The sequence below is a fragment of the Stenella coeruleoalba genome, assembly GCF_951394435.1.
Source record: "Stenella coeruleoalba genome assembly, chromosome: 9".
Classification (NCBI taxonomy): domain Eukaryota; kingdom Metazoa; phylum Chordata; class Mammalia; order Artiodactyla; family Delphinidae; genus Stenella; species Stenella coeruleoalba.
The window spans coordinates 20,605,188-20,620,001 of NC_137155.1; the positions used below are offsets into that span (position 1 = coordinate 20,605,188).

The following is a 14,814-nucleotide window of genomic DNA, read 5'->3' on the forward strand; positions in this document are numbered from 1 at the left end:
AAAAAATCCAAAGAGGATTTTTGCTTTTATGAAAAAAGGTGAAAAGTGAAAATAGCCTTCAGCGTTCGTTTTGCAGTGAGTGAGCTGTTCAAGCGGCAGCATGCACCCCAAGCAGCAAGAGTGGCACCGTCAAGCTCCTTCCCTAGGAACTACATGAAGCATCCCAGCTGCCATATCTTTGAACTGTATCTTTGATCATCTGTGATTTATCTTGATGTATTTTGTGCATCTGTTAGCAAGATGTGTCTTAAGGTAACTGATGCTTCACTTTACGCCATTTTGGCCTACGAACAGTTTCATAGGAATGCTCTACTTTCAGATAGTGGGAGAAACTGTATTTTAACTTCGAATACTTACCCATTTTAGGTCCTTCCCTTCCCCCAATAACTAGAATTATAGGGCAATATTTTAATTATTGGATTAGAAGGCTTCTATGGTTTGGCTTCTCATATGTTTTTTAGAGTTCTAAGAAAAGACTGATTCAGAAGAGCTAAAGATTTGGTAAGATAAATTGGTAGTTGTTATACATTCAAAAGAGTTACTAGCTCTTGCCATGTCTTCAGACCATACTTTTTTTTTTTTAATAAATTTATTTATTTTTATTTTTGGCTGCATTGGGTCTTTGTTGCTGCACGCAGGCTTTCTCTAGTTGCGGTGAGCAGGGGATACTCTTTGTTGTGGTGCACGGGCTTCTCATAGCGGCGGCTTCTCTTGTTGCAGAGCACGGGCTCTAGGCGCGCAGGCTTCAGTAGTTGTGGCATGCAGGCTCGGTAGTTGTGGCGCATGGGCTTAGTTGCTCCGTGGCATGTGGGATCTTCCCAGACCAGGGCTCGAACCCATGTCTCCTGCATTGGCAGGCAGATTCTTAACCACTGCGCCACCAGGGAAGCCCCAGACCATACATTTTGTCTGACATCATCATCATTCATAGTTTATATTGTGTAATGAAATGATTCAACTTCCTTATTTGATCCTCATCATTAAAGTTACCTGAGTGTCTATTATAGGAATGTTTGCGTGTGTGTGTGTGTGCGCGTGTGTAATGGAGAATCAGAAACATTGGACAATATGTTGATTAAAATAGGACATTGTGGGGCTTCCCTGGTGGTGCAGTGGTTGAGAGTCCGCCTGCCGATGCAGGGGATGCGGGTTCATGCCCGATCCGGGAAGATGCTGCATGCTGCGGAGCGGCTGGGCCCTTGAGCCATGGCCGCTGAGCCTGTGTGTCCGGAGCCTGTGCTCCGCAACGGGAGAGGCCGCAATAGTGAGAGGCCCGCGTACCGCAAAAAAAAAAAAAAATAGGACATTATGTAAAAGCGAGAGAATAGGATAGGAAAGCTATTCAAGATACGTAGTAGGTTAGAAACAAGACTTTACATAGGAGCAGTTATAAGGACTCAGATATTCCTAGGCATTCAACAGCCAAATTTGTTTGAGAGGCAGTAGTTATGAGCGAAAAACAGTGAAAACCTGTTTGACATTCAAAGCGTTGAGAGCTTTACTTTGAAATTAAAAGTTTAAAAAAGTCAACCTCAATGTACATCGACAGATGAATGGATAAAGAAGATGTGGTGTATATTTACACAATGGGATATTACTCAGCCATAAAAAAAGAATGAAATAATGCCATTTGCAGCAACATGGGTGGACCTAGAGATTATCATATTAAATGAAGTCAGACAAAGAGAAATATCATACGATATCACTTATATGTAGAATCTAAAATGATACAAATGAACTTATTTATAAAACAGAAATAGACTCACTGACATAGAAAATAAATGGTTACCAAAGGGGAAGGGGGGGGTGGGATAAATTAGGAGGTTGGGATTAACATATACACACTCTATATAAAGTAGACACACAGCAGGGACCTACTGTATAGCACAGGGAACTATATTCAATATCTTGTAATAACATAATGGAAAAGAATCTTAAAAAGAATATATGTGTGTGTGTATGTATGTGTGTATATATGTGTGTGTATAATATATATGTGTGTGTATGTATGTGTGTATGTATGTGTGTATATGTGTGTATAATATGTGTGTGTATAATATATATGCGTGTATAAATAACTGAATCACTTTTCTGTATACCTGAATCTAACACATCATTGTAAGTTAACCATACTTCAATTAAAAAATGGTTATAAAAATAAATTTTAAAAAGTTTTAAAAAGTCAAAAGAATTAGTTTCTACTACTTCTGGGAAGAGATTTTTCTGAAAACTAATCAGTAATCCTAATGATTTTAAATAGCCCTAATTGTTTCTTCAGAATGTTTTAGTAATATGAACAGAAGTACTGTATAATTTCAGCATGTCCACCATGACAACGTAATTTTTTTGATTATAGATATGTTTCATTGGTGATCTGTATTCTCAGATCTACTATTTTGTTCAGTAACTTTAATTTTGTTAGTTTGCTCAACCCCTCAGTCTCTGTTTCTTATCATACTTGTAGATAGATCATTGTGAGAGTGAAAAACCATATAGTTTAGTTGTCTGGGCAAATGAGATTTTGGGTGTTGACAGCTCTGGTTTCATTAATAAACTGTAAGTAATTCTAAAAACCTATTATATTGGTTATAATTAAGAAAAGGACACTTATCCTTACACCGCTATTTTTGCTTTCTTCTTGGTACCTTCTGCCCAGATATTTCTAGCTACACTTCTTTTTTTTTTTTTTTTTTTGCGGTACGCGGGCCTCTCACCGCTGTGGCCTCTCTCGTTGCGGAGCACAGGCTCCGGATGCGCAGGCTCAGTGGCCATGGCTCACGGGCCGAGCCGCTCTGCGGCATGTGGGATGTTCCCGGACCAGGGCACGAACCCGTGTTCCCTGCATCGGCAGGCGGACTCTCAACCACTGCGCCACCAGGGAAGCCCAGCCCTCTAAGTACACTTTTGGTTCTACTTTAGTAGCACTGAATCTTTTCTCTCCCCATACTGGTACATAAAGAAATAATCTATAGCCATCCAACTCATCATTAGTGAGTATAAATGTTGTCATAAATTAATTTAAATATAGTTAACTTCATCAATTTAGAAATGAGGTAATTGAAACCTGGAGCTGTTGAGATTTGCCAAGAAAGGAAAGAACTAACATTTACAGAGCACTGACTATATACCAGACACTATCATTTCATATTTCAGTTCTGTGAAGTATGTTCTGTTATCCCCATTTTACAGAATCTCAGAGGTCAAGAAACTTGCCCAAGACCATAAGACTATTCAGTTCTCTTGCACAGTCTAGGGTCTTTTCCACTTCTGTCAGCAAACATTAAGAGCTGTTCAACTAAGCCAATGGAGAAAACAAAGGATTAAGAAACCAACACACTAAATATAACAAAGGGTATTTTCTGATTGACAACTTTTATTTTTATAAAAAGACTCAAAGATAAAAATTAATTATCCTGGGTTGTACTGGTATTAAATCACTATTAAAATGTGGGACCATCACAGGTATAAAAGCAACATTACCTTTGCTTATGTTTGTGAGAATTAATAGCCTGCTTTTCAGAGTTTCTGAAATGAGATTCCAAAAAATGAAACTGAGCATGGAAATAGTAGGACAAATTAGGGCTTTAACATATAGTATTATGCATGTCTATTCATTAAAGAACTAAGTGTTTAAAATATGCATGCACATCTGGGCCTCAGTTTGCCCTGCTTATATTTATTCGTGAACTCTAAATCTCTTATTTAAGCACTTAATCTAATTAACTATTGGTAACTACCTTTTTGAAGCTACACCTTCTCTTTAGCCTCTTGACATCTGAACCACAGCTCTTCTGAATGTGATGACCTAAGTAGTAATCAGATCACCCAAGAGTAGTAGCTTTTTAAATTGTTTTTCAGAGATACTTCTTTTCTAGGACCATAAGTGATACATGTTTCTCACTTCACCATCTAATTACCTGGGTTTTAATATTTGTATTCTTGATACCTTCATTTCGTTACAATTTTTTTTTCCCTTAGAAGTCAGAGCTTACTCCGGCAGACACCTAGACAAAGACAATCTTTTTCTCTACCTACCAGTTCTCTCCTCTCATCCCTCTCTCTCTCTCCATCCCTGACTGCCCCTCCCTCATTCCCCTCTCTTTGTCCCACCCCTCTTTTTCCCCTTCCCCATTTTGTTTGTCTCAGTATATAGAAAGGTACAAAATGAGAATGGTGATAGGTGGAAGTAGATAATTCCTTGTAAAGTTAATATTCATTGACAGAAACATATTAATTTCTTAGATAACTAATTCAAATTACTTTGCAGTTCATCAGACCTGGGTTAGAATCCTGCTTTATAAAAATAGTATTTATCCATTGTAGGGAGAAAAAGTGATATAGGATCAGTGAATATAAAGCAGAAAGTAAAAGAGCTGTCCTCACTATTAATGGCTTTCATGTATCCTTCTAAAATGTCTGCTATCTATATTTACATACATACTTACTGTAGCATATTAGCTACATCCACTTGCCTTTTATAAGTAGGTCTTCAGTAGGTCGGAAGGCATCTATTTAGTTCAATCTTAATCCACTTGATATTACTAATTTATAGTATCTCAATTTCTTTTCTAATTTTTTTCTTAAAAAAATTTTTTTTTTACCACTTTCAGGACACTGGTCCCTCAGATATTTTCTGTTTGTATTTTTTTAAACCAATTTTAACATTTGCATCTTTTGGCTTCGATCTTAGAAGTGGAAGTAATTGAAGTGTTATGTTCAGAGTACTTAGAGCCTGTGAAAAGAAAATTTAGAGTTATCCTTGCTGTCATTATGGGGAGTAGTGTAAGTGATCCATATAGAATTGCCAGACCTGTTGTTGAAGATACAGCATGAATCTGTAGAGGGCAGTGTTTGGTCTTCTGGGACCAGGTGAGAAAAGCTGACTGTAGATCAACTCTGGTTGGGTAACAGTACGCCTGAGGCTTAAGGTGTTCAGGGCATCTGTGGGAGTAATAACCAGAGCATTGATAAACTTTGCTTACTATAACCAGGCACCAGAAAATGAACTTTACTTTCTTAACATGTATAAAACAGTTCGCTGCACATCAAATGTAAATCAGGATTTCAGAGTCCTCTCTGGTATGCGGGCCTCTCACTGTTGTGGCCTCTCCCGTTGCGGAGCGCAGGCTCAGTGGCCATGGCTCATGGGCCCAGCCGCTCCGCAGCATGTGGGATCTTCCCGGACCGGGGCGCAAACCCATGTCCCCTGCATTGGCAGGCGGACTCTCAACCACTGCGCCACCAGGGAAGCCCCAGAGTCCTCTCTTATAATACAGTAGAAACAATGTTTTTCCCTCCTTGAAACACATTGTCACGTGAAGAATATGGTTGAAAATTCATATAACTTCTCATACATTAATTACCTAGGTATTTCTATCTACCAACAAAACATTGTTTGCATATATATCCTTTTGTTCCCATAGAATGTTAGGCACTTTTCTAAACACCCAAACAGTGGAGGCATTTTGTGGGTCAGGAAAGAGCAGTTAGGAGGTAGCTAAAATTTGAAAGTGGCCAAAATATTACATAATATTTTTTCCCAATTAAAGAACATATTATCTGATTAATATTCCTGTTCTGTTAGACAAATGTTACTACTGAGCTTCCTTTAATCTTTTGTATGACATTAAAAAAATAATGTAGTTATTTTCTTCCTGATTTTTCACAGAAAACTATATTTGAACTTGGCCTTGTTATTTAATTTTTTTGTAGAAGAAATACAAAAAAGAAACAGCTATCAAGTTTAGGTGATTTAGTCAAGTCTGCCAAGTATGTGTATGTCCGAAGTAGTATAGAACCTTTGGAAAACTTGTCAAGTTGTTTGTTTTTTAATTTTTTTTTTTTAACACAGCCTGCAAATTATTCTTGATCCATGACCTTAAGTCTTGGGAAGATGGTTCTTCTCTTCAGTCTGTTTCACTTCTTTTCTTGCTCAGTTATGATTGACCATAAGATTATGTTTCTTTCAAGGGAAAAGCTTGACCCCAGCTGCAGATGTTCTAATCTTCTATCTTGCCAGATTTCAGAGTGGAAGAAAGTGAGGCTTTAGGTCAGAAAAGAGCCTTCCCTTCTGAATTCCTTCCCTGTCCCTTCTAGTATCCTGCCACCACTCTGATTTCATGATGCTGCTGAGGTACTACACACATATCCCAAGAAGCAATTTTCAGAGACAATTCAGTCTGAATTCATATGTGAGGGTAGTTTGTTAATGGCATATGCATCACTAAGCAGAACCCTGAACATCTCCTGAAGCACCTGTGTTTAGCTTTAAAGGCACCCTCACAGTTTTCTTCAGTAAAGAAGTCAATTTGCGTATGTAACTAAAGGGTCCATTCTGGTAGTATTTTAAAAACAAAAAAAGTCTGCTGCAAAGGAGAACTGATGTTTCCACTTTTTGAGACATTTAATTGCTTGTAATTGAAAATGACACTTACCTGGTTAAAAAAAAAATTAAGATCCCACAAGGTATTCTATTATAGTAAAAGTTGTCCTTCCTCTCACACATCAAATCTTTGAAGAAAAGTTGATTAGCCAGTAAAACAAGCCATCATTTTCCTTTTTATATCCTTTTTATATCCTTTTTATATCCTTTTTATATCCTTTTTATAGGAATATTCCCCATCACCATTCTGCTGTTTGCAAGAACCTCAGCCTTCAAAAAACTTTTCTACTTCTAGTCACTGCTTCACTGCAAGGTTTATTAGACTTTCTATACCTTTTAAAAAACCTGGAGCTCTTCAGTACCATGCTGTGGTTGTACTGGCATGCTTTCCTGACTTGGTCTGTTGCACATGCATTATTTTATTTTCCCTGACTTTAGGACTGTGGGATATATATTTCCATGTCCATATTCTTGAGTCATCTTGAAATAAAAACACAGTTCTTGGACTTTCCTGGCGGGCCAGTGGTTAAGACTCCACTCTTCCATAGCAGGGAGCACAGGTTCGATCCCTGGTTGGGGAACTAGGATCCTACATGCTGTACAGTGTGACCAATAAATAAATAAATAAATTTAAAAAAAAAACCCACAGTTCTTTTAAAAGAGAACCTAGTGCAATTGTTTTGTATGTGAAAACAAAATACTGCCAAAATAATTATTAAACACATTGGTACCTATTCTTTATTAGTTTTGATTATTGTTTCACTGAAGAGTATGCAGTGCATTGAAATAGTTACACATTTAAAAAATAACATTCAATTGAATCAAGCCCAGTCATTCTGAATTATCAAGTTAGAGCAGAATTATTCCTCTGGAATCTGTGTTCCCATACTTCTTTTCTGATTTTAAGGAATATGATTGAGGGGCAGTTAGTCACCGCAGGTCAGCTCTGCCATTAGGTCTAACCATTTGGTTATTGCTTACCTAGGACTTATTAATCGTGCTTTATAGAGACTGATGGCAGCTTTGGTTAAGTATAAGTCAGTTGTTCAGTCTATGTGGCTTGGTCTAGGTGTTATAAGATTTTAATTTGCAGGGTATTATTATATCATAAAGTGATTTTTAAAATAAGAAAGGAGTCACAGGAATGTGATGAAAAAGAACAGTATTTAAAGGAGCAGAGAAATTAGAATGAATAAGGTAATATGTAGGAGAGATAATAGAAATGACGGGCTGTTATGGAACATCTCCAGATCCACACTGGGTGTCTGGGTGTTGCTCTCTCTTTGCTAGAAAATGTAAAAACACATGTACATCCTTAAAAAGTCTTTATAACAAGTCACACCTTTGAAAAATGATTTAATCATTTTTTAGCTCCTTTATATCTATATTTAAACCCTTCTCATATTCTCAATTTCTCATTTCTTGAAACGAGATTTAAAAAATAACATGTAGCTAAGAGGACTTCTGGGTAGAAAGGTTTTGTGAGTCAGAAAATATTTTCCTGAACTTACTCATATCTTTGCCTATCTCTTGTCTCTGTCTCCAGTCTCTAAATTGTAATTATCTGAAGTAATTTTAATGTATCAGGATTCTGTTTTCAATTAATGCTAATAATGAAGACTCTCAGTTTAAACTATAGGCTGTTGACCCACGTTAGTATCCTATTGGATATAGGAAATTAAGTGGAAACTGGAGACAATAGGAGGTAACAGAGAAGAACTTGGTTAGGAACAGTAAGAATGGTTTGTTCATCCTGCCCAGGTGAAGGTATATTTCAGAGACCTTCCCAGCATCTAAGAGTAATAGGCACAGAAGGTACAAGGAATTCTACTTCTTGATGCTTTTCCCTGTGTCTTCAATTGCTTTTCTGACTATATTTTTCAATCTAAACGTTCATCTAATTGGTAATTGTGGTCTGCCTGCTTATGAATTTTTACTTCTGTAGAATATTAATATTTTTTTCTTTAAAAATAACTCCATAAAGAATTAATCACTTGGGAATTTTTTCTTGAATGTACCAGGGCTGTAGCAATTATGTTTATTCAAAATAAAAATTCCCTAGGGTCACTGCCCTAGGCTTTTAAACTTTAGTAGTGTATCAGAATAATCTAGAGGGTGTTTTACAAACATTGTTGAGTATCACATCCCTATTTCTGATTGAGTAATTCTGGGCTGAAACCAGAGAGTTGCCATTTCTATCAAGTTTCAAGAAGATGCTAAAACTGCTGGTCCTGCAAGCATACTTTGGGAACCACTGCCATACAGTATTGATCACAGAAGTCTGAGACAGAGCTGGATCTAATCTGCGCTGAATAAACATGAAGTTGCTTGTAATTCAACAGAGTTATACCTGTTGGATAGGTTCCAACAATGATCATTTAATGTAGTATTATTTTTAATTTATTTTCATAGATTGGAGCATATGATCAACAAATATGGGAAAAATCTGTTGAACAAAGAGAAATCAAGGTAACAAGTTTATTTCATTTTGTATATTCTATAAATTGATTATTAACCACAGTTTATTTAATATCTTTCTGTCGACCTTTAAAGGTACAAATTAATATTACCTATGCTATCCAAACTTTTAAATAAAGAGGTAAACTCTTTTATGAGGGCATATTCATGTGTCTTTACCTCTGATGATTTTTCTCTTTTTGCTCTTTAGCATCTTTCTGTTCTTTTAAAATTTAATTTCTAATGATTATTTTTTGTCAGCTCTTTTCCCCTTTCACTTGTCACCTTATACTTCTAGTTTGCTTTTCCTCCCTTTTGATGCTGTCATTGCTCTGTACAGTTTATTAAACTGGTAAGTGTTTCAGGATTTTTCCCGCCTGAGTGATCCTGTGCAAACGCTGCTCTGTTTAATTGAGATCTGCTTTTTGGTGCTACTAACAGAATGACTTGGACGCAAATAGAGTCGCTGAAAAGTTGGTCATTTTTTGAAAGAATTTAGGAAAGTAAAGCATTAATTGAAATGTTTTCGTAGTTCATAGTTTCTTCTTGGACATGTAATCATTTAACGCTGATAAGACATTCTCATAGGCTACCTTGCTAACATGGAAACTATTTTTTAACTAAATTTGTTCTGTTTCTCAGCAGTCACACCTTTTCAGTAATAAGATTTATATTTTTCATTTGCATAGATGATACTAATCAGTGTGTTCCTGCACGAGCTAAACTTAATATTGGCCCAGAGAATGTTACTTTAGTTGCTTGACAGTTTATATTTTGTGCAGAAAGGTTTATATTAGATTGAAAACCAGTGTCTATAGTTACTTAAAAATTTCAGTGTTTAGACAACTTAATCATCTATAATGAAGAGGAAGATTTTTTGCCATTTGTTAATTTTAATCTTTGAACTATTTACATGAAGAATTAATACAGTTAACAAAGTTGCAGTGAGCACCACCTACTATGTCTTAAGTATAGGATTAAATCATGGGGACAGAAAGATAAAATAGATTATAATGTTTTAGATGAGATACATAATTACAAGTGAGATCAGTTCAATTAAGAGAGGGATGTGGGACTTCCCTGGTGGCGCAGTGGTTGAGAGTCTGCCTGCCGATGCAGGGGACACGGGTTCGTGCCCCAGTCTGGGAGGATCCCACATGCCGCGGAGCGGCTGGGCCCGTGAGCCATGGCCGCGGAGCCTGCGCTTCCGGAGCCTGTGCTCCAAAGCGGGAGAGGCCACAGCGGTGAGAGGCCCGCATACCGCAAAAAAAAAAAGAGAGAGAGGGATGTGTAGTTCTCTCTTGGGATGCAAAGTGGGGAAGCAGCCTTGGGGAGGTTAGGAAAGATTTCACAGAGGAAGTGACTCATGAGCTGAGTTTGACAGACATTAGAATGAGGAAAACATTCCAGACAGAATGAAGACCATATGAAAATATACATGAAGACCATATGAAAATATACATGCCTGACTCAGAATCCTCAAGGAACTTGATGGCTAATAGGTTGGGTGGAGGAGGGCGATTAGAGTGATTAGGAGTAAAACACGAAAGGATATGGAAGTCAGATCTTGAAGGGACTTAACTGCTTTACTCTAGAGTCTAGACACAATCTGGAAAACAATGGGAGAGACATTGAAGGATTTTAAGCAGAAAAAGTTACCTGATTAAATTTCTATTTCAACAACTTCACTAAGGCAGCACTAAGTATGGTGGGAAATATTAGAAGAGGAGCAGATACAGAGTTCTGTTTCAGAATTATCCAGGTGATACTTGGGAGAGAGACTGGGGAGTCCTCAATATGTAGAGAGAGAGAGTGTGTGTGTGCGTGTGTGTGTGTGTGTGTGTGTGTGTGTGTGTGTGTGTGTAAAACATTCTGTCTGGCATGTTTTCCTCATTCTCTCTAATGTCTGTCAAGCTCAGCTCATGAGTCACTTCCTCTGTGAAATCTTTCCTAACCTCCCCAGGGCTGCTTCCCCACTTTGCATCCCAATAGAGAACTATACATCCCTCTCTTAATTGAATTTATCTCATTTGTAATTATGTATTTCATCTACCCATATATATATGGGTATTTTATGTATTATACACATTATACAGATACAGCTATAGGAGTGAGTGGATTTACATTGAATGATGAGAGAAAAAGGCTGAGAACAGAACACTGGGAAACAACATTTAATGGATAGGTTAAAAAAAAGAGATGTAAGTGGAGGAGGAAAGAGAAGTGAGAGACCCATGAGACAACGGTCTGAGACTACCATGAAGAGCTGGAAAAGTTAAACAAATAAAGGGCAGCAGAGAGGTCTAGTAAGATGCCTTGAAATCTTTTATTTTCTTTGACAGTCTTTAACTTGTTGGACAGGGAGTGTTAAGTACCTTGAGAGATTGTGTTACCAGTTGGCACATTTGGATGTTTTTTGAAATTTAACCCCCTCCCCAAAATATATATATATATATATATATATATATATATATATATTTATGTATATATATTTATATATACTTTGTAATAGTACTTTGTAATAGTAGTTGAAGAACTAAAAACAGTATTAAAACTTACTTTTGGGCTTCCCTGGTGGTGCAGTGGTTGAGAGTCCGCCTGCCGATGCAGGGGACACGGGTTCGTGCCCCGGTCCAGGAGGATCCCAGATGCCGCGGAGCGGCTGGGCCCGTGAGCCATGGCCGCTGAGCCTGCACGTCCGGAGCCTGTGCTCCGCAATGGGAGAGGCCACAACAGTGAGAGGCCTGCGTACCACAAAAAAAACCAACAACTTACTTTTGTTATTTTTAATTGAAAAGGTTAATTTGTTGACAAGCATAACATTTTTGTTAAACATTCTAGTGGAAGCAAATTATTTATAGTGTAAAATAATTTTGTATTTATTCTAAGGAAGGTAGAGAAGTGCGTAACTGTGGTGTATTAATGTTCATATTTGATTTAAAAGAACAAAAACACTGTACCTGTTGCATAGAGAACACTAACAAACGTATTGAGTTTGTCCTTTTAGGTAATCGATTCTTTTATTATCTGTCAAAGCAGTGAGCAACAACTAAAGAAATCAAAGAAAGCCATGAAAATATATTTCTTGGAAATTTTTTTTTACATTAAAGACCCTAGTTGATATTGCTAAAGTAAAGTCTTTTCTGAGTTGCAAGTGATGTTTTCTTAAACGTTTTAGAAATTATAACTGAAAACTGTAGTTTTCTGATCACCTTGACCCAAATTTAAAAGTAGATGTGGACTTTCCCTGTGTTTTAGTACGTACTAGAGTTGTAAAGCTTCAACAAAACAAACTATGTTATTTAAAGTCATGGTAAAGGAAAAAAGGGTTGGGAGAAACTAAACAGGATTTCCGGAAAGTGAAACTGATGGTTATGTCCTTTGATTGAGTCTACGTATTATAATAGTTCCATGCATGTGAAGTCTGGACCGTTGACCAGAAGTATTTTCTAAACTTAAACAGAACTTGTAAGCTTTTTGGCTCAACATTATCTGTGTGCTTAGATATTTTTAAAAATTCAAAACTTCATACTATTTGTGTCATTGCCCTTTAGGAATGTACTATAGGAGTGTAAGTGTATATTCAATAAAGAATATATTACTTGGATTCTTGGAGATTAGTTGTATTCATAGTACTTGATAATTTTTATTTATTTATTTTTTTTTTGCGGTACGCGGGCCTCTCACTGTTGGCCTCTCCCGTTGTGGAGCACAGGCTCCGGACGCGCAGGCTCAGTGGCCATGGCTCACGGGCCGAGCCGCTCCGCGGCATGTGGGATCTTCCCAGACTGGGGCACGAACCCATGTCCCCTGCATCGGCAGGCGGACTCTCAAACACTGCACCACCAGGGAAGCCCAGTACTTGATAATTTCTACTTTCTAGTTAAACCAGTAGTTTAAAAAATCTTTTTCTGAAACTAAGTTAGTTTTCCTTTTTTGTTTGTTCACTCACTTAAATTTCTTGAAGGTTCATAATTATATTTAGTACTAAAAGCTATGCTGTTTTGTGTGAACATAGTTTAAACCAATTTAAAAATTGTCCAACTTAAAATATCTACTTAATTAAAATCACCTTTTATGAAGGCTGACACCTTGGTCCTAATATATTTTATTTTTGTGAATAAACTCACTAATGTTAGAAGATTTGTCAGTGAACTTTTTCTTTATCTTTCTTTAAACCTTTTACATATTCTGATAGGCTACCTTGAGGGGGAAGTTTTGTCGAAGTTGGCAGTTATGCTATGACTACAATGTGGCTCAAAATAAATGTTTTAATAAAACATAAAATAGGAAATGAACCACATATTAAAAAGGTCAAGTAGAATGAGCATGTTGAAAAACAACATAATTGCATAAATCAAAACAATTTACTGTTCCTTTTATAAGGGCTTTAAGTTTTTAAAACAATCTTGATGAAAATTCTAGGTATACAGCAGTAAATTAAGCTTCAGATTTGTTATAAACATTGGCAGTAAGGTTATTTTCAAAGTGCTAGAAAAATAATACATAAAAGACAGAAGTAAATTAAAATATGTTACTGTTTTCAAATTTGTTGGCATTAATAAAAGTAAAATATCATAATAAACTTGATGCCAAATTTGAATAGTGCTTGATTAATGAATTTTTGTTTAAATATATTATTAGTACTGCCTTTCCAATTTGCAAAATATTGGGAATGATTTATAGTCTATCAGCCACTCTGTCATGACATTAAAATGGGAAATGAAGTACAGATAGAGTTGTTTCTTATAATTTGCAGTAGTTATGTTCTTGCAAGTCGCCATGAACACTGAATTAGTGAATATTGACTATTGCTCTTAGGAGAAATACAGAGTTAAGTTCCTGCGAGTCCGTAGTCACAACACTTTGGTCAACTGATCAATACATAACCTTGTTTTATGAGAACTTATTTAATATATGTTGTTGATCCATTAACATTGAACTCATGGCCAACAGCTCATGCCTGAACAGAGCTTACCTAACACATTTTCTCAGTGAGGCACGTCACAGCCTTCTTGTACGTAGGAACATTGGACCGCATGTCAACACTATCTAGGGGACCATTTTAAACCACAAAATTACCGACAAAATACAAAAAATGCAAAAGATTTGACATTAAATAGACTGTGAAAAGGAACTGAAACAGGAGAGCTGAAACAAGAAGGCAGAGTGTTGCCTTGTTTGACCTCAGCTGGAAATGTGAACATTGAGTGACTCAAATTTTTTGCCACTCTTACTCTATGCATATCTGCAAATGACTGCAAAATCACAGCAAGTATTGATTTTAGGGACCAATAAATTTTAGTGAATAGGTGAATTTGCAAATATGGAATCTATGAATATGAGGATTGACTGTATATAAGATCATCATGGCTATGTCTTCAACCCTCACCCTTCTTTCTCTTTTGTTTTTGTATCTGGGTAGTTTGCAACTTCACATGGACAGACTATTTGAAGGAGTTCAGAGGTTAATTGCATCTTGATTTCAGGGTACATTTTTGGTTTAAACATCTCAGTTAATTATCAGTTAATTCTGAGCTCAAATGCTGTCTTATTCTTTGTTTTAGATAAAAGCAGTACTTGATCAAATTTTTAATTTAAGGGGTCATTGTTACTTGGATTAGGACTAAACAGCCAGGTTACTTGGTTGATTGAATGAACAATAAGCAAATCATTGAAACACTGTGTCATCGCTCAGCACTTGCATTCCGAGGAGTTTAGCCTAAGCTCCTCCAATTCTTAACATCCTGGTCTTAAGTTATAAAGTGTAATTTAGGGCTTCCCTGGTGGCGCAGTGGTTGAGAGTCCGCCTGCCGATGCAGGGGACACAGGTTCGTGCCCCGGTCCGGGAAGATCCCACATGCCGCAGAGCGGCTGGGCCCGTGAGCCATGGCCACTGAGCCTGCGCGTCCGGATCCTGTGCTCCGCGACGGGAGAGGCCACAACAGTGACAGGCCCGCGTATCGCAAAATAAA

General features: G+C 37.1%; 1 protein-coding gene across 10 annotated transcripts in view; it reads left to right on the plus strand.

Annotated features, from left to right (window-relative positions):
* PHTF2 (putative homeodomain transcription factor 2) overlaps nt 1-14,814 on the plus strand; it is a 160,824-nt gene that overhangs the window by 48,375 nt on the left and 97,635 nt on the right. For all 10 annotated transcript variants that reach the window (XR_013829764.1, XR_013829765.1, XR_013829766.1 and 7 more), the window contains exon 3: nt 8,795-8,851. Coding sequence is in view for 2 of the 10 variants with exons in the window: in XM_079931556.1 (XP_079787682.1) it covers nt 8,795-8,851 (57 nt within the window). In the remaining 8 variants the exon portion in view is untranslated. The remainder of the gene's footprint in view (nt 1-8,794; nt 8,852-14,814) is intronic.